The following is a 21,636-nucleotide window of genomic DNA, read 5'->3' as shown; positions in this document are numbered from 1 at the left end:
CTAACATCACAGCGATAATGCACCAAGCGACAGGGGTGTCGCCAAATGGAGCTTCCCCTTTGGGAAAGGCAAATGGGAGCTTCCGTGCTTGGGTTGTTGTATCACATATATCACCTACCTTTTTTGAAGCTATCGTCCGCATGGCATCATTCTCAGAAGTTCTTCGAGATAGACGGTCTGCTGATCGGACTATAGTATCAGGATATCTCATCTTGGTTAACTATAAATTCGAGGTCATGGCCGCTCTCTGACACCCATCACCCCGCACCTCAAATCATCCTTCTTCACTGACAAGATGCGGTCCTCTCTTCTGCTCGCTCTCCTCCCTCTGGCTGTTGCCACGGCTGTACCTGGCTCCAAGAAGGTTGACTACAACGGCTTCAAGAGCCTGCGTGTCACTCTTCCCAAGGGCGCCAAGAATGCCGTAGCCGAGATCAACAAGCTCTCTGCTACCATCCTTAACCCCGGTGCCAAGGAGGAGCTCGACATTGTTGTTTCTCCTGACAACATCGACGCTATCACCAAGATTGCCTCCGACACCACTGTCCTCGTTGAGGATGTCGGTGCTGCTCTTGCTGAGGAGGAGACCTCCGAGATCTACGCTGGTGAGTATTCAGAGCAATGCATGAAACGCCAAGGAGCTAACATATGTGCAGTCCCCAGTGAAACTTGGTTCACCGCCTATCACAGCTACGCTGATCACCTCCAGTTCCTGAAGGACCTCCAGTCTAGCTTCCCTAGCCAGTCCGAGATTGTGACTCTTGGCAACTCTTTCCAAGGTCGTGCTCTCACTGGCATTCACATCTGGGGTAGCGGTGGCAAGGGCTCCAAGCCCGCCATTGTCTTCCACGGAACTGTCCACGCTCGCGAGTGGATTGCTACCATGGTATGTGAATCCCAATGTTCATATGATTGGAGTTATGACTAATCCTTGGTGTAGACTGCCGAGTACATGGCCTACCAGCTCTTGACCAAGTACAGCAGCGACTCTGCTGTCAAGGCTATTGTTGACAAGTTCGACTTCTATATCACCCCTGTTGTCAACCCCGATGGTAAGCCTCATCCGTCACATCATCCACTAGCTCTGCTAACCAAACATTTAGGTTTTGTTTACACTCAGACCACCAACCGTCTCTGGCGCAAGAACCGACAGACTGTCTCTGGAAACTCCTGTGTTGGCCGTGACATCAACCGCAACTGGCCTTACAAATGGGAGCTTACTGGCGGTGCCTCCACTAACCCTTGTGACGAGACCTACAAGGGACAAGCCGCTGGTGACAGCCCTGAGCTCAAGGCTATCAAGGGCCAAATCGACTCTCTTGCTGCTGGCAAGGGCATTACTTTCTACGTCGACTTCCACTCATATGGACAGTACGTCCTCTGGCGTAAGTCCTCCCCAAAATCCCTTAGTCCTCTTGACCAATACTAATGATATTCCAGCCTACGGCTACGACTGCAGCTTCGTCGCCCCTGAGGAGGCCGCCCTCAAGACCGTTGGTACCCGCATCACCAACGCCATCCGCACCAACTCTGGACAGACTTACACTGCTGGCAACTCTTGCCGCGCTCTGTATGCCACCACCGGCGACAGTCTCGACTACATCCAGGGTGTTGCTAAGGCCAAGTACTCCTACACCATCGAGCTCCGTGACCGCGGTACCTATGGCTTCAGCTTGCCCGCCAGCCAGATCCGGGCTACTGTCCGCGAGACTTGGGCTGGTATCGTTGCTGGTCTGACTGGTCTGTAAATGGCCCACTGGGTTGACTTAGTGTTACACATTTATCACGATGGATGGTCATGATCGAAGAGGGCAGATTGTTACCTCAAAAGGTCGAAGCGGATTGGTTGTCTTTATCTAAAGTACATATTACTCAGAATACATACATGGTTCGCAAAACCCTATCTCATAAACATCTAGGCTGCTTAAAAGTTGGTGAGTATACTCGAGAACTCGATTCCAACAGCTGCTTCTTTATTTCTTGGCAAGACTTCCATCGATGTTCACAGCCAGACCTTCGATGTCTGCGAACTTCTCTCCGAGTGCTGCCTGTTGCTCCGCAATCTCGTCTGCGGGGATCCTGTCGGGTGTACTGTTGACGAGCATAATCATGGGCAGAAGCGAAGCAGCTAGCAGACCAAAGGTCACACAGCTGAACTACGTTAGTACTCTTGAAATTTATCGGCGGAGACTCAAATACTTACAATCCAATGAGAGGATCGCTCTTCGTCTGAGTGTTCATGCCATATGCGATAGCTTGCCCAATGGCCTCAAGACATCGGAACGCAGCTCCATTTCGAACGTTCTCTGAACAAAGCGTCAGTATATGATGTCTCGGAATGCATGTTGTCGGAGTCTCACCTTGTGCATCGGTCGCGAACGATGACAGAAGCCAGTACATGTACGACTGAGACAGAGGTCCAGTGGTCTGCACAAAGAAGTACGGCAAGAAGGAAGTGGCGAAGAGGCTGTCATCCCAGTCGATAGCTCCCGGGTCATTTCGATCAAATCGAGCTTGCATGATAATGGACCAAATGTAGACTCCAACGTTGAGAATGACAACAGTATAGAGGCCGATCTGAGCGCGGCGACGTTGTGCCAGTTTCTTAGCATCGAGAATGAAACCGAGGCCAAAGCAGCCAACACTGTATCCGCGTCAGTAATGCCAGATTTACTCTCATGAGAAACTTACATGCAGAAGAATGGCGAGACGAGCGATGAAAGCGCGCGGGCACGAACGGTGAAGTGGATGCCCAGATAGGTAGACCAGGAGCCGCTACATAATTGTCAGGTACTATTTCTGTTTTCATATTGAGGCAATCTCACCTGTAGAAGAAAGACCAGACTGCCCAGATCGACGACAGAATGATGAGTCGCGATGTCATGGTCTTTGCGATGCGCTTCACCTCGAGCTTGGTGGAGAGTGTCTCAGTAGTAACGATCTTAGTACCGTCCGATCGAATGACATGCTCAAAGGGGGTGATCATGAAGGCAAATGGCAGACTACATAACCAAGTCAGCGACGTCCTCAAGATTATTATACGTAGTTCAGCTCACGCTAAGCACTCAATGATGAGAAAGGCAATGTAAGTGTCAGGAGTGACTCCCCCACTAACACCTTTCTCATGGTTCTTCGACAGACTAAGAATGAGATGTCAGCAAGCTTCGTGGCCAGATACGTAGTATACTTACTTGATCGCACCGCCAACTAGCTGACCAAGGTTTCGTGACACAATCCAGAGTGCCAGGTATTTACCACGGGCTCCTGAAGGGGCGAGGGTCATGATGGCACCAGCTTCAGCGACATACCAACAGCCCGTACCGATGCCACCAATGGCGCCACTGAGGATGAGATACTATGTGCGGTCAGCTATCTGAAGAGTCACGCACGGCGGAGTATTAACCCATTGGTTACCGAACTTGCTGTTGCAGTAGTATGCGGAGCCCTGAATAGGGAAACTCATGGAGCCAATAACCAAAGCCCATTTGACTCCGATCTTGTTCACGATAGGGCCTCCCATGAAGCAGGCTGGACAGTTGTGTTAGTTTCCTCCTAATGACATGTGGTGGGTACATACTGAAGGCAAGGGCAGCATATCGAAGGGCGGTTGAGATGTTGGAGACCTGAGGAGTTGCAAGACCACCACCACCGAGGCCTACAAGGAGTCAGTAACAGTACGTTGGAACCTCGACTACAGTGACTGACCAGCGATGGCATCAGACATGGCCGGACCACAGAAAGCCTGAATACTCAGAAGAATCATCTGAGTCAAACTGTGATGCCATATGTATTTCCACCTTAGGACATCTCTTGTTGTGTTCATATCAGCAGCTCTTATCGAAGGCTGAGGTGATGAAGCCCTGTCACAGGGAGAAACAGTCTTGTTGTCGGCCATTGTAGATGAGTTGAAATGGAAGAAGGTCAGTCTTGATGGCGACGAGTGACTGACTTATATATGCCGATCTCAAGGCTAACAAACCCCCTCCTGCCGCTATCGCAGCTTCCCCACGGGGTAGGTCATTTTCCTCCGCTTGAGGATGTGACCGTGAAGGTCCAAGCGAAGACAATCAAGGTTTGTATCTTGAGCCAATCGGTGCTGGGCCGAGGCTTGTTTATCCGGCCTCGACGCGGCTTTGATCCACTTTTTATTATGTCTTTATCTCTTATCGGATAAGTTCAACAACCCCCCCCAGTTGTTGCGTTAATAGGAGGGAAGGTCCAAGCGAGAATGCCAACGATAACATCATGATGAGTATGACACTACACAAGACCTAGAAAGATAGCTTGTACTAGGCTTTGGTTAGTCTCCTCTCGGTTGCAGGAACCGGCTCAATGGGACGGACCTAATCTTCCTTGAATTGCCACTCAAAGGAATTGTTGTTTATCTGAGCCATATCAAGTCCAACGCTCGTAGTTACCACGAGCGCATGGGTAAGAGATTTCGCTTGGACTTTCAATATAATTATATCTAATGAGGAGAACTATGTTAATCTAGGGTATATTATCTCTCAACGTAATCAAATCATTATTAAGCACAACGCTCTAATTCACCGTTCACGGTTGTTGACCAGGTTCAAGTTAAGCTTACCCTGAAGGTTAGCGATTGAGGGTCCCGCTCCCTCATCAAGAAAGCTGACTAACTCGACCACGGCCCTACACCATTTAGCGGCTTAACAGCGTGATGCGGGTCGCACATGTACCTATGTTACTGGCATAACATATCACTAAAACACCTCCAATTGCTTGCACCACACACTTCGTGTTATGGATGATGCTCGCACTGGCAACAGAGTGCAAAAAGTCAAGTCCAACAGCCAAATGTGATTGACAAAACATTTCACTAATAAAAAAGCAAAAATGAATCCCCGAAACCTGGATCGAACAAGTGACCTTTCGGTGTCAGATTAACAATTACAGCCGAACGCTCTTCCAGCTGAGCTATTCGGGGATGATCTCCGAATCCGGAGGAATAGCTATTGGTGCGGAGAGAGTCGCAAATTTTAGCTCAAGTACCCGAACTCATTCCCCATCTCCAAGCAGAGCGTTGTTCAGACAGGGCTGATGCGATCAATCAACGCGTACAGAATCGTAGTCTCGACCCTACATCCTTCTCCCATTCTTGCTGCGCGCCTGAAGCCTGGTCGGAGGCAATTTTCTATGTCAAATGACTCGACGCCAGTTATATTGTGCTGTTCGATCATTTCATACGCCAATCGACAGAGGGTTGTTGATTCACCAGCCGCGACTGGGGGTAGTTGATCGTCCTTATCGTAATGCTGAACCGTAGAAAACATAGTAGACGCGAGTAAATTAGTTGATGGTATCTCGAAAAATGATGCGACAGCATTTTTATCCAGATTCTGTGGTCTCGAACGCTCATCGAGGGTTGTGAGGATGGGACGACAGCACGTCGGTTCATCACAGCCACTATGGGATGCCCCAAGCCCGACTGGAAGCTCGCCTTGCTCAGAGACAAACGAGGATCGATTTGCAGTAATAAAAGATTCAAGCTCATGGATGCGCGCCTGTGCCGCTTGCAACTCTTGCTGCATCGCACTCAACTGAGCCGCAAGAGACTCAGTTCGGGCTTTGACACGCGCGCGATGACGACGTTGATTATCGCGCACCCGAGTGGGGTTGGGGTTCAGCGTCCATTTTGTCACGTTTGGGGTTTTGTCTGGGGATTTCATGATGCAAAACAGGGAACGTATCTCAGAGAATGATTCTGGCTAACTGTAGAGGTGGCGGTTTATCGTGGTGACATATCGATTCATTGCCCCAAGCGGTTATACACGGTGACATATCGAAGAATTTCCTCTTCTGGCACGATTAATGCCGCCTCTGATATCTTTGATTGGATCAATCTTGCTGAATCATCAAACCTCCTGGGTACTCCAACTGACAGCGTGTTGACCGACCTTATAAAGGGCAGGCTTGGTCTCTCATACCGAAGACTTTCCTCCAAGTTTCATTTTTTCAATCCTTCGAAATACCGTCAAGGAATAAAAGACCTGATGCCATGAATAATCAAGATATTTATACCCAAATTGGTGAGCGATACGGAAGTGCAGCAAAAGGGTCCAACGCAACGTACAGCACCAATGTCGCGAAAGCCTTTGGCTATTCAAACGAGGACCTCGACTCTATCCCCAAAGATGCAAACTTGGGGCTCAGCTGCGGCACGCCTTTGGCCATTGCTTCGCTGAAGGAAGTAGGTCCCGTGTCTGCATGATGCAGTAGATAGCGCTGACACTTTTAGGGCGAGATCGTCGTCGATCTGGGAAGCGGTGCTGGACTAGATGTCTTCCTCTCCTCCAGTAAAGTCGGCCCAACGGGTAAGGCTATTGGTGTTGACATGAACAAGGTGAGTAGTATGATTAAACTGTCCTCAATTCTGACTCGGAGTAGAACATGCTTGCCAAAGCCAGAAAGCTCAAGGAAGACAGATCTATGAAAAACGTTGAATTCATTGAGTCTCGCATCACCGATATAGCCTTGGAAGATAATATCGCCGATTGCATCATCTCCAACTGTGTAGTCAATCTGGTACCTCATGATGAGAAACAAAAAGCTTTCAACGAAATGCACCGTCTACTCAAGCCCGGAGGACGAGTCGCCATATCCGATATCTTGGCGAAGAAGCCACTTTCCGATGGCATCAGAAACAGCATGGCACTTTACGTCGGATGTATCGCTGGAGCAAGCCAAGTCGTGGAGTATGAAGAGTACCTGAAACGTGCAGGTTTCACTGGTGAGTAGTTCTATACTTATGAGTAGCTTCAGCTGACCTGATGGATATGTAGATATTCTCATCACTGATACGGACAGTGACCTGAATGTATACCTTGATGCGTCATCTGATGCTGCAGCAAGCGGATGCTGCTCTGTTCCAGAGAACATGACTGTTGATCTCAAGGGACAAGATCTCAACGAATGGGCCGGTATGTAAGATCTGATAAACTGAATATAATGCAACGCTGACATTGGAGTTGGAGGATCCTTCAAGATATATGCTATGAAGTAGAGGTCTTGGCCAGGAGACAGGGCTTTCAAACCATGAAAGAACACCACAAAACCATAAGGCTATAAAACGTTTGGCAGGTGAAAATATTATTATTCTTAAAAGTCATTTTAACCATTGAGTTGCTGGCGGGATCCATCCCATCTCCTCTGAAAGTCTCAAAATCCAAGATTTATGCTCTTCATCAAGGTGCAAGTGAATCTTTCTCATCATACAATCCGCCCACCCTTTCAACCACCACTGTGTCTCTGCTCTCCTAACCATAAGACAGAAGTGGGCCAGCACCACCCAAGCCTCCTGATCCCGTGCTTTGACGAGAGGTAAAAAGCCATCGATTCCTGCGTATAGCCAAAAGAACAAATCAGTGCTCTCCCAGTTGGGAGTGTCACAAGCTGCAGATCGCAAACTGTCAATCCTCTCGACCAAAACATTCAACTTCTCGCCCTCTGGAACACAGCTTCGTATTCTCTCTTCTAGTTGGCAAAGTACCTCGTCCCTTTGGTCGTAGGAAGGATTAAAGACACTGTGTAACGCCCATCTTTGGCGGCTGAATGAGAACAAAGCTGCCAAGCAGCTTTCTGAGCACTCTTGTTCAAAGGTTGTTTGAAGCTTAGCTGTACCTTGGATGAGATATATCCAATCTTCAAAATCGCCTTCGCCTGCTGGTATCCAATCTTGCTGCGACCGTTTTGGCGTAGCCATTGCTGTTCACCATTAGTATACAAGGCTGGGCTGAATGAGGATACGGGAGCCATACCGATGACAATAGTTAGAGAAGAAAATATGAACAGGCCGTCAGCATTCTCAGGATTCAAGCCCTTCAAGAGCCCCATTGCTTGCTGCGAAGATTCCTGATGAAGAGTCAGGGCTGTTGCAAGATGTTCGTGCCGCTGGTCGGGCCTGTGATAAGCAAGGTGCAATGCTGCCAGCGCAAGTACCTCGCCCATCAAGTAGCTGTTATGTATCGCCAACCGCGGAACTGTTATCCTCCAAAAGTCTTGCAGTGCCGGAAATATTGATAGGGTTGAGTACGTTGAAGTCGTGTATGTGTGAAATAATTCAAGATCCCTGAGGTTGATACTGCCAGTGTTGCTTATCGCCGGCTTGGGAGAGCCCGATCTCCTGACATACGTCTTCTTTGGTGGAGGTGGTAAATATCTGCACTCTTCTTGTAATCTACTGCAGTTGAAGCACGCAGGTCGCTGCTCATCGCACTACTGCCATGTCAGAATATGCTATGTCGGTTGCCAAGTCAAATACTGACTTTGACCTTTCTCTTCTTGCATTGCTGGCAGCCTTTGCGTGACTTTGTATGCGAAACCCTCGTCGGTCTCCTAAAAAGCTGGGATGTGTCAATCGGAGAAGCCCCCTCAGTATGGACAGAGGATGCAGGGCTGTTGAGAAAACGGGCCTCAGTGTTTTGCATCGTTCAGGGCGAGAAGCAGCGACTTTGCTCGGCGCTAAATTCCCGAGTTCTCGTTGCTTGCCGGCGTGTGGCTATATAACTGAGTGGACTTGAAGGGGTCGTTATCAAGATCGAGTCAAGGGACCCGATAGATCATTCCATCACCCCATGTTTCGATCACGCTGAGTGGCAGCAAAAGGTCTCAAGTGGCTTGAGAGACATTTAGTCAGGGGAGCCGGCGGCTATCGTTATGAGAGCGAGGTTAAACGAGGTTTAACGAGCATGACACAGACCGCGTCCAAACATAACATCGAAGTTTCGCCGGCCGCCGCACTAACGATTCAGGGTCAATCGACCGTTTGACCCTGCATTGATTAAGGAATTCTTCGTTTACTCGTTTAGGATACTCTTAAGTCTAATAATAATTAAAGCCCGGTAAGGCAGACTCGCTCATCGTCTAGTGGGTGATCAGTGAATGGATACCCTTAATTTGTCCTCCGGCTTGGCCGCATGGCAGTGCTTTTGTCTCCCTTAAATTCTCTGACAGTCTTAGTGTCAAGCTCAGTATAAAGACTTTCGACGTCCTAGATCATCACTTCAATTCAGACTATCATTTATTAACCTTACTTTACCAGTTCCTTTTCATTCTCATCACATCTTCTTTCCTTTGACGTCGTTCTTTTACGCATTTTCATAACTTCAATCTTTACTTTTCTACTTTTGTAATTGGAAATCCCGTCTTCGAAAATGAACCTGTTTACACGTGCTACCGATGGAGCAGAGGAGTTCAAACTCTATCATTATGACCCAACAGTGGCTGGTGCTGTCATTTTCACCATCCTCTTTCTAGCCACGACCCTCCTCCATTCATGGCAACTTGTTCGAGGACGATCTTGGTTCGTGATTCCATTGACAATTGGTGGTTTCTGTAAGTTTCTCTGCTTTCTCAACCGCACCGCTGAGTCTAACATCTTGCCCCTTCTTAAGTCCAGGTTGTTGGATACGCCGCTCGAGCAAAGTCTGGCAACGAGAGTCCCAATTGGACCCTCGGCCCTTATATCATACAAAGCATTCTCCTCCTCGTCGCCCCTGCGCTTTATGCTGCAACGATTTATATGGAGCTTGGTAGAATTGTTCTGATGATAGACGGCGAGGGCCGCGTTTTGATCTCCAAGAAGTGGATGACCAAGATCTTTGTTACTGGAGATGTCTTGTCATTTATCCTGCAGGCAGGAGGTAAGTCATTGGATCCTTATCGCCTAACCATTCAGATGCTAATTAGTCGATCAAGGTGGTGGCTATCAGTCGTCTGGCACAATCGAGGCTCTCAAAGCCGGAGCTAAAATCATCATCGGCGGTCTCTTCGTCCAACTCATCTTCTTCGGCGTTTTCATTGTTATTGCGATCGCCTTTCATCGTGCAATCAGCGCTAACCCGACTGCCCGCTCCTCAAGCGGTCTTCCTTGGCAGAAGCACATGCTTGCTCTGTACGTCGGAAGTTTCCTCATCATGGTGCGATCTCTCTTCAGAGCCGTCGAATATCTGCAGGGCTTCGACGGGTTTCTACTAAAACACGAGATATACATCTATATTTTTGATGCCTGTCTCATGTTCTTTGTCATGGTCTTGTTCAACTGGTTCCATCCATCTGAGATCACCGAGATCTTGAACGGAAGGGGTGCTGGTAAAAGCTACAGCATGCATGCATTTACCGAGGTTTAGACATGGTGAGAATTTTGGTCTGGAGAAGGATAGTTGTATCAACCAGAGACCACTTTGAGAGGGACACAGAGTGTATTAGAGCATATCATGAAGGACAACGAGATAAACCAGGTTGGAAGAATTAGACTAGAGTACTTGTGGCTTAGTTTTATATCATCAAATCATTACTATTGTAACATTGACACCGACGGCTCAATTCTCCATATCTCCTGCTTTTAGACCAACTACTGCAAGTGGCCATGATATCCAATGTTCCCAATAAGAGCCAAGCAAGTCATGCACTACCCCTACAATGTCGTATCCCCAACCCTCCATAAACCAAGAATCATTGAGGGAGTGCAGCAAGGCACCGTAAAAAGCATATAAAATGAGTGCCGGAGGTTGTCTCTGATGCAACAGAGAAAAGTACCGCTCTGATGCAAAAGGCACGAACAAGAAAGCCCCCTGCCAGGCCCTGTTGGTAACCGGACTTCCAGCGGGTTCGGCATCCATGGTTGAAAACTGTGCCATGAACATCCTGATCCTCCTAAGAACGTACAGAATGTCTTCATAAGTTGATGCATCTGGATTATGCTCCCAGATTTCCCTCAAGCGACGGAAGCGCTTGTCGTCGGGATCCTCTATCAAATCAGGGTCGATATCGTCCCAATTGCCAATATTCAGGACCTCCCTCAATTGACCCGCCGCCAGGACTTCGAAATAAGGCATTAGTACTACCTGGATACCCCGAAGCATGGGAATCCATCCCGCCCCCAAGATACGATCTTTACGACCGCCCCCGGTAGACTCGTCCCAGAACTCCTCTCCCAGTCGACCTGAAGCCGCAAAAACGTACAGAAGGTTGAGCGACGACCAGACGAATAGACCGTCGGCAATCTCCTCCTTCGACTGCGAAATGGCTTCGTTGAAACCCTGTAGACCCTTGCTGTGGTAACGCGCTGCTTCTGCCGTATATCTCAGCCTCTGTTGGGGCTCAAGATACGCGATGTGGAGTGCAGTCACGCCTAGCAGAGCTTGCATCACGAACGGACACTCAAATGCGATCTTGGGGAATATGACCTGGGAGATAACCGATAAAGCCGAGTTCTTGTAAACATCAAGACTGGTAGAGACTGTCCAATGGTGAAGCAGAGCCATGTCCTCCGTTCCGTAAGTGATGGTTGGTCTGTCGTGTTGCTGTACCCCAAGAACTGACTGATAAGCATTTGAGACCAGACCTGGAACTGGTGCGATCCTCTGCATTTGAGTCTGCCTCGGTGGCTGTGACGAAGTCGACTCTGGAGACGTTTCGTCGCCATGCTGTGTAGATGGTGATGGGAATACTATGCCTTGAAGTGAAGGGTATTCACATTCAACTCCGCGACGACGACAAGCACGGCATTCTGGCCGCTCCTCAGTGCACTGCAGCATCAATCAGTTCCAGAATTGGATTGACAGTGGCACCGCCACATTCAAGCCACGCAGGCAGGCACGCACCTTGACGCGCCGTCTTCTGCAGTCAAGACAGCCTGTCTTTGCTTTCTTGTGTGGCCTTCTGGGCTTCGATCCACTCCTCACAGTAACGACGTCATGAACCTCGGCGTCCATGGCGACCAATAAGAGCACAGCGAGGCAAGTCTGGGAGCTGAACGAGATTGCCCAGTTCAGATTAAGATTTCGGATATCGTTTGTGTAGGTAAACGAAGGGGAAAAAGAAAAATCTGTTGGTGAAGGATGGAACGAAGGTACTGTACGATCACTGTACAGAGCCGAGATTGAAGATCAAGCTTGGCCTTGAACGAGGTTTGAACGAGACCTAAACGAAGACGAGGACTTGAACGAGGTGCCTAGCTCATGAAATTTCTGCTGATTGGAGACCAAGGTGAGACTGCTCCACTGACTTGACCAAGAATGGTTACTACCAGGAAGCACCGAACACATCAAGTCCGCTTCTCCTCAGCCATGACATTTCCGAGGCCGAAGCGCAAAGAATGAATCGCATAAATTAAGTTTCAAAGGAGATCTGACTCTTTGAAGTGAATCGTGTTAAAACTCAATCGTAATACGAAAAAGATATCCCCCTCCCAGTCTCAGGAGCAAAAGATGATACGGCATTGGCAAATACGCCTGGGCAGCGATATGAATCCATATCAGATAACAAAGAGATAGTCAACAGTTATTTCGTTTTATCCATGAAAGGTATTTTCGGAGATACAAGCCAGATCCGCTGAATTGAGACTCAGCCCTGTCAAAAGTGGCCAAGGATGAATTCGCTCTCGTTTATTCTCCGACCTCGTTAAGCTCGTTCCCGATACGCGCCCCCCTACTCATGCATTCCGCGCAAGCCTACTGCGGCTCGCCATAGCCTAGTGTCCCCAGCTTTTGGTATGTATATAGTTTTAGAGCGCTCCCTTCCTGACATGAATCTCCATCCATTGGGTCTTTAATCTCTAAACCGTTTACTTTCCTTTCCTTTCTCCTCACCATGTCCTCCGCCGACTCAGGCTTCGACTTCAAGCTTTATCGCTATGATCCTTCTCTCCCAGCAGCAGTTGTCAGCACCGTTGTTTTCGCTGTTCTTTCGGTGCTACATACTTGGCGATTGATTCGAGTTCGCGCTTATTACTTTACGCCTTTCGTCATTGGGGGTTTTTGTATGTCTACTGATTCTCTAGACTATCCTGTCGACATCGCTAACTAATCTTTTCTTCAGTCGAGACTATCGGATATGCTGGAAGAATATGGAGTCACTTTGACAAGCTCTCTGTTGGTGCCTTTGTGCTACAAGCCATTCCCATCCTCGTCGCACCCGCACTTTTCGCCGCCTCGATTTACATGATCCTCGGTCGCCTGATTCGGACCGTCGGAGCTGCTCACCTATCTCTTATACCCGTCAAGTGGGTGACACGCATTTTCGTCACCGGTGACGTTGTCGCATTCAGTCTACAGGCCGGCGGCGGAGGTATTCAGTCAGCTGGTACCTTGGATCTCTACAATCTGGGCGAGAAGATCATCATTGCCGGTCTATTCGTCCAAATTGTCGTCTTTGGCTTCTTCGTCGTCACCTCGATCCTCTTCCATACCCGGCTACTCAAATCCCCGACACACGAGTCACGACGAGGCGACGCACCCTGGGCGAGATACCTCTACGTCCTTTATGCCACGAGTTTCCTTATTCTTGTCCGAAGTATCTTCAGGGTGGTGGAGTACCTCCAAGGGAATGACGGATACTTGATCTCTCATGAGTTCTACTTATATATCTTCGATGCCATTCTGATGGTCCTGGTTATGCTTATTTTCATGATTTGGTATGTTAAGCATTTGCAGAAGGAGACCAAGCCGGCAGATATCGAGGACAGGGAGCTCTCTTCTTATGAGAGCCCCGAGGAGTACCGACACAGGAAGTAAAGGTAAAAGCATGCGACGGATAGACTGGTTTAATTTTTAGCGTATGAATTATGTTTTCCCATTACATAGAACGAATGCCATTAATTAGTACACTTAGAACACTCACCGATGCTCCCCGTCCGTGACTGTATGGCGAACAAGCGACGGTCGTACATTATGAGATCTCAGATGCAATAGTAGAGACACCTCAACTCTGGCTGGGTGTAACATAGGAGAGGTCGTATCTGGTGAGATCTTACCATACCGGGGAGCAAGAAAACATCGGACCTAGATATAGAATGTCAGAATAAACTTGGCAAAGGGTATCCTAAAGCTACACTAAACTTATCCTAAACTTGTACTAAATTACCTAAGTCTTCTCGTCACTTATGATCAAGGTCCGATGCTTTCTTTCCTCCCCTAGCCATATTGAATGTAAAAGTTCAATTGACGCAACCCCATTTGCAGGCGATGTCGATCTTGCTGCAACCCCTCTTTCAACTCTGGAATAGCCATTGAGCTTACGGAGTACCCGCGGGCCATCGGCTATCGGAGACAACCCAGATTATGATACCTCATTTCCAGACCAAGCAAGATCAGAATTGTATGTAAACTTGCAAACTCAATTCGCCGAAATTGTTCAACGCCCACGTGCTCCCCAAAGCAATTGATCCCCCGATAATAAAACGTGACGATTCCCGAAAATGCCATGGCCACACAAGCATTGGCGTTCTCGGCGCGTGATTAATTTCTCGTCTGTCATTGGACATAATCATGTCTTGGTACGATCTTAATGTAGCTAGAGGCATGGAATTAGCAGGTTTCCGGAAGGTTACCTGCCTGTAACTCAACACTGACCATGCTCTATTCGTCCAGGATCATCGGGTCTCTGAGATAAAGCCCACGCGACTTTCTTTTCTCATCATCGTCTTGCGCTTTTTATCATACCTCTTCTTAATTATTCAGTTCTTCAGCCAAGTTCACAATAATGTCTTCTGTGAAAAAGAGTCAGGATGTGGAGGAGCAGAATGGACCCAACTATGGGACTGTCGATGTCAAGGTTGGCACTCAGCAGGATCTCCTTGACTTGCAAGATCTGGACCCTGCTTTCAATCAGAAAATGAGACTCGTCAACGACGTGAGAATCATCACCAAACTACCACGAACAATGAGAAGCTGACTCGAACCAGGCTATTGACGAAATTGGTTGGACGCCATATCACCTCAAGTTATTCTTCTTGAACGGTTTTGGGTATGATCTTTTGGAGAAGCACGACTTGCTTTCAATCACCCTTCCAATTAAAACACCCGCTGACAGCTGACCATTATTTCTCTAAAGCTATGCTGTTGATTCAATGATCCTTCTTTTCCAGTCCATCATTGCAACGCAGTCCTTCCGTGAATTCGGAGAAAAGGGCTATGCCAACGCCATGACCATCGCAGCATATGTCGGCATGCTGACAGGCGCTCTCTTCTGGGGTTTTGGCGCCGACATCATAGGGAGAAAATATGCCTTCAACATCACCCTCTTCCTCTGTGCGGTCAGCTGCATTATCGCTGGCGGAATGCCAAACTGGCCATCCCTTGGGTTTTTCGTTGCGCTCCTTAGTTTTGGCGCCGGCGGCAACCTCGTCATGGATACAGCTGTTTTTCTGGAGTATCTTCCAAGCAACAAGCAATGGCTTCTAACCCTCATGGCATGTTGGTGGGGTTTCGGGCAGGCTATTGCAGGTTTCATCGCTTGGGGATTCATGGTTCCCGATCGATGGAACTGCGTTGATGTTGAGACTTGTACGAAAGGGAACAACATGGGTTGGCGCTATGTCATGTTCACAGGCGGCGCCCTTGTCTTCGTCCTATCGCTTCTTCGAGTCACCGTCATCAGACTTCGTGAAACACCCAAGTACCTCCTCGGTGTCGGAAAGGAGGAAGAAGTCATTGAGACATTCCAGTACCTAGCAACCAAGTACAATCGTACTTGCTCTCTTACTTTGCAGGATCTCGCTGCCTGCGGAACTATAACTACAGCTCACAGCAAGAACCGGTTCTCGATAAGCGAGACGATGATCCACATCCGAGGTCTGTTCGGCACCAAGAAGATGACCATCTCAACTGCCAGCATCTTTCTGTCCTGGACACTGATCGGTCTTGCGTATCCTCTGTTCTACGTCTTCCTACCGTGAGTTGTCATCTTGATTCATGCACTTGAAGCATCTCCCCCCCAGTGTCATTAAAAAGGCGCTAACATTATCGTAGGTCGTATCTGGCAAGCAGAGGCGCAGTCTTCAACCGCTCAAAGTTCGAAATCTGGCGCAACTATGCTCTGACAAATATCAGCGGTATCCCAGGTCCCGTTGTCGCTGGCTTCATGTGCAACACCAAGCTTGGTCGCAAGTATACCATGGTCATCGGCGCTTTGATAAGTATGGCCTTCTTCTTCGCCTACACATCTGTGAAGACTTCTGTGCAGGACATCACGTTCACCTGTCTGATCGCATTCTGCATCAACATCTACTACGGCACTCTCTATGCCTACACCCCTGAGGTCTTGCCGAGTGCTCATCGTGCTACGGGAAGTGCTATTGCTGTCGCGTGCAATCGAGTGATGGGAATCGTATCAGCTGTTGTCGCGAGTGAAGCTAACACAGATACACCGGCTCCTCTGTATGTCTGTGCTGCGTTGTTTCTTGCGATGGCAGGCGTCTCGGCTTCGTTCCCATTTGAACCATATGGACACCGAAGCTCATAAAACATTGCCACCCTCGTGTCGCAAGCTCCTGACGATGTGATGAGAAACGCAACAGCCTGCTTCAAGCTTCATCATGGCAAAACAGGAACTGAGTGCTATGCAGGTAAGTCACTCCTCAGGTGAGGAGGCGCGTCGTGACTGACACCGACAAAGAAGACTATTGAAATACAGGAAAATGAATGCTATAATCTCACAATGAGGGTTACTTCTCTATCTTTAGCTGACCAGGAGAAAGTATTCTAGAGTTAAGCAATGAAATGATATGATCAAAGGCCTAGTACGACTCGTCACTACTTACAAGTAGTCGGCAGTTATTGAAACATGACAGTGTCTGGTTTGATAGGTGACAGTGAATCCCTTAGCTTACTTCTCCGTAGAAATAAAGCAGTATTGCCAGTAACCAATTGCCGAGTGAGATTGAAGAGCCGCATGGTGCCTAATGGTCATCCTAAGTATGTCGTGCTTAGTATCACAAACTAATAACAACGTTCCAACGTCTCATCTTAAGACTGGATTTTCACAGGAAACAAATAGCGCTTCCTCTGGTGATAAGGTGGTCCATTCATGCACTATTTTTGCGAATCACGGCTGTTTCCACGAATTCGATCCACCTTCACATTTCTTGCGCCCTCAAAGTGTGCGCTCATTCATCTCTTCTCTCCATGGCACAGGCTTTAGCGCGTTGGCATCGCATCCTTCCCTCCTTGATGACCCCTTATCCCATCGACCGTCCCCTTCCAACTTTTGCAACTCACTTTCAGCCCCTGCAGACGGTGTGTCCCCCAGCCAAACCACTCCTTCATCGTTTCTCAACTAACAGAACTTCAGTCCCAGTATCAGTTATCAGAGGCAGGGACTTCAACCCATGCATTGAAGCCTACACATCCAAACAAAGGCGTCAATCACCTCCAGCAACGCATCATGTCTTCAGCCATGTCGGAAAAGTCGAGCTCTCGATCGAAGCGCAACTCCCCGAAACGCAGTCTTACGTCCGGCTCAGCAACAAGCGACGCGAAACGCCGCAAGAGCGAGCATGTCAAGAAATTCACCGAAATGAAACTCGATGACGTCGAGCAGATCTTTCAGAAGTCCCGAGACGCTCTCAACAAAGCAGAGGAACTGTACCAAGACGCTGAAAAAGCACGCACTGAGAAGCTAGAGACCTACATGGATGCCACAATGGCCATGACAGGTGCGCACCAGATATTATCGAGTGCCATGATTCGGAAGGCCAATGCGACAAAGGACGTTGCGAGACTGGAGATGATTAAGGATGCTCGGGAGGCGATCGAGAAACGAGGTAATCTGCAAACTCAAGTCGAGAAGCAGAAAAAGGAACTATTTGCGCTTGAAACCAAGCTCTTGATGTGGGACAACATCGCCAACATGGCGGTGGAGAACCTTAAAGAAGACGATTTGGAACATCTTTTTCAGTTTCAGGGGTAGAGGTTGCTATCAAAACGTGGTATCAGGTACATCGTGATGGACTACATCCACTACCGACTTCATTTTTGTTGTTTTGGGTGCATTGCAGCGACACGATGAATTATTATTGCACGGTCTTCGGTCTTTGGTTGGGAAATTTGCTAAAATAAATTGCTTGAAGGGTAGCTAGCATTTTAATACAGGTCAGGCCATGCTCTCATGGTACCTAGGCAAAAAACGGAACCGATCGTTGTGTCATCTGATGTCGCCCTAAATGACAAGGCATGGGGTATCTAGCGGGTGCAGGTAACTTAGTGCGCTGGGCTGTGCTTGGTGGACACCTCGGCTACTAAAGGTACTGTAGTCAGTCAGCCCTGGAAGCTGCAATACACCGCTATGGAGATTTTGGTCAAACACGTGTTGGGAAACTGCCTTTCCATCCGGACGACTTATTTGTTGGGTATAATATTAAACACAAAACTAGTCAATCGGCTTATAGTCCGCCTTGTACCAATTTCAATCCAGTATTTCATCGTTGTTTTGTGTCAAACGGTGGCGGAGTGGTCCTTTGGACTCAGCCTTGAGGCTTAGCGGATAAAACGGAACGAATCCTCCAAAGTGAAGACTTCATAAACACGTCCAACACAACTCGTCCCCTGCTATGGCAGATATCACAAGACTCAATCATTCAGCAGAACATTCGCATCAATTTCACAAACGACAAAGAATCTAGAATCATGTCTTTGTTCACTTTGTTCGTCGAATTCTGTATTTTCTCCATGGGCCTCACTAGTCTCGCTGGCGGAGTCCTCGCCCTCTGTAACCCACAAAACCAATACCAGCTCAAAGGCATTCCAGACTTGAGATCTTCAGACAATCCCGCCAGCTTCGCGCCTATATATATGCTGGCAGCGAGAGATATATCATTCGGCATTTTTATCCTAGCACATCAACTCCACGACAACCATATCGCTATCGCTACCATCCTGGCTGTCATGAGCTTCATGAAATTTGGCGATCTTCTTACTGTTCTTACAGTTGGGGACGGAAAAAGATCGCTCCCGGGTATCTTGCACTTTTCAATAGGGATTGGTTATCTAGGCTGGGTGCTATACCTGTGCAAAAACTAGTTCTTTACTCCGTGTTGATTGGGATTTTTTATGTGTTGGCTTGATATGTCTCGTTGAGACGTCATAAGCTTTCGGTATCAATCTGTTTCCGTGTTAAGAAAGAATAAGTGCTGAATCATCGTGTCATCGGCGCCGGGTTACATTCATTTGCTTATACGGAAGGTTAAACAACTAGTCGACGTCCCGATTCGGTCTTCCAACATCAAAATGTCATTAAAGGGGAAGGTTTGATATAAACTACTACCTGTAGATGAATCCGTTAGCCATCCGGACTCCGTACCGACTAGCGGTTAACCAGCGCCGCCAATGGTGCGACATTGGTGGATAAAAGTCGACGCAAGACACCGAATCCGGGGTTAATCGTGAACCACAAGCTCGGAACCAGGCGGGATGACGGATTAGGGGCATAAATAGACTTTGGCGGGTGGTGCTTTTAGGTGGCATTGCTTGATCGTAATTAAACCTTGTTCGACTACCAATATGTCAACACCAAGTGCCGAGGGCATAACAGCCAAGGTTGTTTGGGTAAATGCGAGTGCAAAATATGCTGGCATGATTCAAAATCATTGAATAGAGAATAAATCATCGTTTAAATGACTAAACAAACAGTTTTTCTCTTTCTTTGCCAGATGATTACCTGCGCACAAACCAACGTGCTTTGAGGGTCATCTTCTCTGAGACCTAGCGCCAAACTAGCTACAATAATCGAGCGCTGACGGTCCAACTGCCGACAACATGGGTCCCAAGACTTGCGGGCAAAATTAACACCAAATCGAGCATCCTAAGATGAGGAATCTCTGCACGGAACCTTCGGCACCCTAAGCAAGAAAGCTTATTCAGATACGCCATGGCTTGTGCTGTGTAACATGGTTATTCTCACCGGTCGTTAAAAGCCCGAGCTGCCCTACCACTATGATCTCACTCCTCTCTCCTCACCCACGCGCCACTCTCTTTCTCCTCGGTCCCTCTTTTTCACAATGAAGTTCTACACCTCTGCCCTCGCTTTGGCCTCATGTGCCTCCGCCATTGTCGTCCCTGCTGGCTCTGCACCAAAGTATGACGTTGATGTTGCTGTCATCGGCGGTGGATCCTCTGGTATTCATGCTGCCATCAACCTCAAGGATGATGGTTTGAGAGTTGCTGTTATCGAGAAGGAGAACCAGATTGGTGGCCATGCTCAGACATACATCAACCCTGTGACCAAGCGACCCACCAACATCGGTGTTACGCTCTTTGAGAACACCAAGACTGTACAGAAGTACATTGGTCGTCTTGGTGTTGCGCTTGCAAAGAACAATCCCTTCTCTGCTACCACCAGCACAAACAAGCAGTATGACTTCACTCTGGGCATTCCTATTCCTGCTCAGTCCAAGGCTCAGGCTACTGCTACCCAGGACGCTATGGCCGCTGCCATGCAGGCTTATGCTCAGAACGTCCTCCCCAAGTATCCCTGGATCGACCAAGGTTATTTGATGCCCAACCCTGTTCCCCAGGAACTCCTCCTGCCTTTCGGAGAGTTCGCTGCAAAGTACAACTTCAGCGCTATCCTTCCTCTCATCAGCCAGCTGAACTGGTACCCCGGCAACATCACTGCCATCCCCACCATCTACGGTATCAAGAAGTTTGGCCCTGGTCTTCTCCAGAGTGTTTCCAGCGAGTTCCTCGTTGCTGCCTCAGGCGACACCCGAAGCATTTACGAAGCTGCTGCCAAGGTGCTCGGTAACAGCATCTATCTCAACTCCGAGGTCGTCAGTGTTCGACGAAACGCTGCCGGTAAGGGCGTTGTTGTCGCCTTCAAGCAGAACGGCAAGACCATCACCCTCCGGGCCCGCAAGCTCGTCGTTGCCATGCCTCAGACACGCGCCAACACCAAGATGTTCGACCTCTGCGAGAAGGAGAGGAAGCTCATCACCAAGTTTGCTGCTTTCGGTTACGTCGCCGGTGTCGCTCACATCCCCGGTCTGGAGAACGGTCTCCAGAACGTCGGTGCTCTCACCCCCGCCAACGTGCCCATCGTCCCCGGTAACAACGGTTACTTCCAAACTGGTTCACCCGACGACTTTCTCATCGGCACCGGCTTCCCCAACACCGACTACACCCTCGAGGACGCCAAGGCTCTTATGCGCAAGGAGCTCACCACTCTGGCTCGTATTGGTGGTGCCCCTGCTGATGCTGCCGAGAAGTGTACGTTCCCTATGCTTGAGGATCATGCTCCTTACTACCTCCACGTCACTGGACACGACATTGCTCAGGGCTTTTACCGTGATTTCATTGCGCTTGAGGGATACCGCAACACTTACTGGACCGGTGCTGTGTTTGCTGGACACAACAGCGGTTTGATCTGGAACTGGAACGACGGTACAGTTCTGCCCGCCATCAAGAGGGATCTTGAGCTTGAGACTTCACTGTAAAGTTGGTCATATGATATTATGTATTACTTTCACTACAAATCTTTTCCTTTTGGTAAACTTCTATAGAAATACAATGATTTAATACCATGCGCTGCAATTGGCTCCCCGATGGATGTCGTGCCAAGTGATACTCTTGGTCAGACTCTTGCGATAGCCAGACCAATCAATGCATGTCAAATTGCGAACCAGTAAATGAGATATAGATTGCGTTCTTGACTCGCCCCAATTAGATCGCTTCACCTTCTGTGCCGTTCCACAACGTCTGTCTGCAAGTCGGGTACCATTGTGTGGGCGACCCATTGCAAAAAGAAATTTCACAACACCACAAAAAGATCGTGGATAGGCTATTACAGCTTTTGAATATCAGGGAATCGAACCCTGCTCCCCGACGCTGCTCGAATGGCAAC

General features: G+C 48.5%; 10 protein-coding genes across 10 annotated transcripts; 7 read left to right on the top strand and 3 right to left on the bottom strand.

Moving 5' to 3' along the window:
- Window positions 1-295: 295 nt before the first annotated feature.
- FSUBG_3393 (carboxypeptidase A4) lies at window positions 296-1,748 on the top strand (the record flags this gene model as incomplete). Its single annotated transcript, XM_036681269.1, has 5 exons — window positions 296-605; window positions 657-886; window positions 941-1,052; window positions 1,104-1,385; window positions 1,441-1,748. 5 exons carry the CDS (start codon window positions 296-298, stop codon window positions 1,746-1,748), a joined length of 1,242 nt encoding a protein of 413 aa, XP_036541045.1.
- Window positions 1,749-1,973: 225 nt separating this feature from the next.
- Window positions 1,974-3,895, bottom strand: FSUBG_3392 (Ion channel regulatory UNC-93; the record flags this gene model as incomplete). Its single annotated transcript, XM_036681268.1, has 10 exons — window positions 1,974-2,151; window positions 2,204-2,306; window positions 2,361-2,644; window positions 2,692-2,775; window positions 2,826-3,002; window positions 3,057-3,140; window positions 3,192-3,355; window positions 3,404-3,528; window positions 3,578-3,655; window positions 3,706-3,895. 10 exons carry the CDS (start codon window positions 3,893-3,895, stop codon window positions 1,974-1,976), a joined length of 1,467 nt encoding a protein of 488 aa, XP_036541044.1.
- Window positions 3,896-5,048: 1,153 nt separating this feature from the next.
- On the bottom strand, window positions 5,049-5,690 carry FSUBG_3391 (uncharacterized protein; the record flags this gene model as incomplete). The annotated part of the gene is made up of 1 exon (XM_036681267.1): window positions 5,049-5,690. One exon carries the CDS (start codon window positions 5,688-5,690, stop codon window positions 5,049-5,051), a length of 642 nt encoding a protein of 213 aa, XP_036541043.1.
- Window positions 5,691-6,019: 329 nt separating this feature from the next.
- Window positions 6,020-7,335, top strand: FSUBG_3390 (methyltransferase; the record flags this gene model as incomplete). The annotated part of the gene is made up of 5 exons (XM_036681266.1): window positions 6,020-6,211; window positions 6,260-6,364; window positions 6,409-6,751; window positions 6,804-6,945; window positions 7,293-7,335. The coding sequence occupies 5 exons, from the start codon at window positions 6,020-6,022 to the stop codon at window positions 7,333-7,335; spliced, it is 825 nt and encodes a 274-aa protein (XP_036541042.1).
- A 1,838-nt stretch (window positions 7,336-9,173) lies between these two features.
- FSUBG_3389 (RTM1) lies at window positions 9,174-10,148 on the top strand (the record flags this gene model as incomplete). The annotated part of the gene is made up of 3 exons (XM_036681264.1): window positions 9,174-9,354; window positions 9,414-9,662; window positions 9,718-10,148. 3 exons carry the CDS (start codon window positions 9,174-9,176, stop codon window positions 10,146-10,148), a joined length of 861 nt encoding a protein of 286 aa, XP_036541041.1.
- A 192-nt stretch (window positions 10,149-10,340) lies between these two features.
- On the bottom strand, window positions 10,341-11,735 carry FSUBG_3388 (UPC2-like regulatory protein; the record flags this gene model as incomplete). Its single annotated transcript, XM_036681263.1, has 2 exons — window positions 10,341-11,549; window positions 11,625-11,735. The coding sequence occupies 2 exons, from the start codon at window positions 11,733-11,735 to the stop codon at window positions 10,341-10,343; spliced, it is 1,320 nt and encodes a 439-aa protein (XP_036541040.1).
- Window positions 11,736-12,612: 877 nt separating this feature from the next.
- FSUBG_3387 (Rtm1p) lies at window positions 12,613-13,535 on the top strand (the record flags this gene model as incomplete). Its single annotated transcript, XM_036681262.1, has 2 exons — window positions 12,613-12,781; window positions 12,841-13,535. The coding sequence occupies 2 exons, from the start codon at window positions 12,613-12,615 to the stop codon at window positions 13,533-13,535; spliced, it is 864 nt and encodes a 287-aa protein (XP_036541039.1).
- A 967-nt stretch (window positions 13,536-14,502) lies between these two features.
- Window positions 14,503-16,263, top strand: FSUBG_3386 (synaptic vesicle transporter SV2; the record flags this gene model as incomplete). Its single annotated transcript, XM_036681261.1, has 4 exons — window positions 14,503-14,652; window positions 14,705-14,766; window positions 14,854-15,693; window positions 15,771-16,263. 4 exons carry the CDS (start codon window positions 14,503-14,505, stop codon window positions 16,261-16,263), a joined length of 1,545 nt encoding a protein of 514 aa, XP_036541038.1.
- Window positions 16,264-17,196: 933 nt separating this feature from the next.
- FSUBG_3385 (uncharacterized protein) lies at window positions 17,197-17,709 on the top strand (the record flags this gene model as incomplete). Its single annotated transcript, XM_036681260.1, has 1 exon — window positions 17,197-17,709. One exon carries the CDS (start codon window positions 17,197-17,199, stop codon window positions 17,707-17,709), a length of 513 nt encoding a protein of 170 aa, XP_036541037.1.
- Window positions 17,710-19,795: 2,086 nt separating this feature from the next.
- FSUBG_3384 (uncharacterized protein) lies at window positions 19,796-21,229 on the top strand (the record flags this gene model as incomplete). The annotated part of the gene is made up of 1 exon (XM_036681259.1): window positions 19,796-21,229. The coding sequence occupies one exon, from the start codon at window positions 19,796-19,798 to the stop codon at window positions 21,227-21,229; it is 1,434 nt and encodes a 477-aa protein (XP_036541036.1).
- Window positions 21,230-21,636: the final 407 nt, after the last annotated feature.

The sequence above is a fragment of the Fusarium subglutinans genome, assembly GCF_013396075.1.
Source record: "Fusarium subglutinans strain NRRL 66333 chromosome Unknown NRRL66333_c0000029, whole genome shotgun sequence".
In the NCBI taxonomy this organism is placed as follows: Eukaryota; Fungi; Ascomycota; class Sordariomycetes; order Hypocreales; family Nectriaceae; genus Fusarium; species Fusarium subglutinans.
This window is presented reverse-complemented; position numbering and strand designations above follow the sequence as displayed.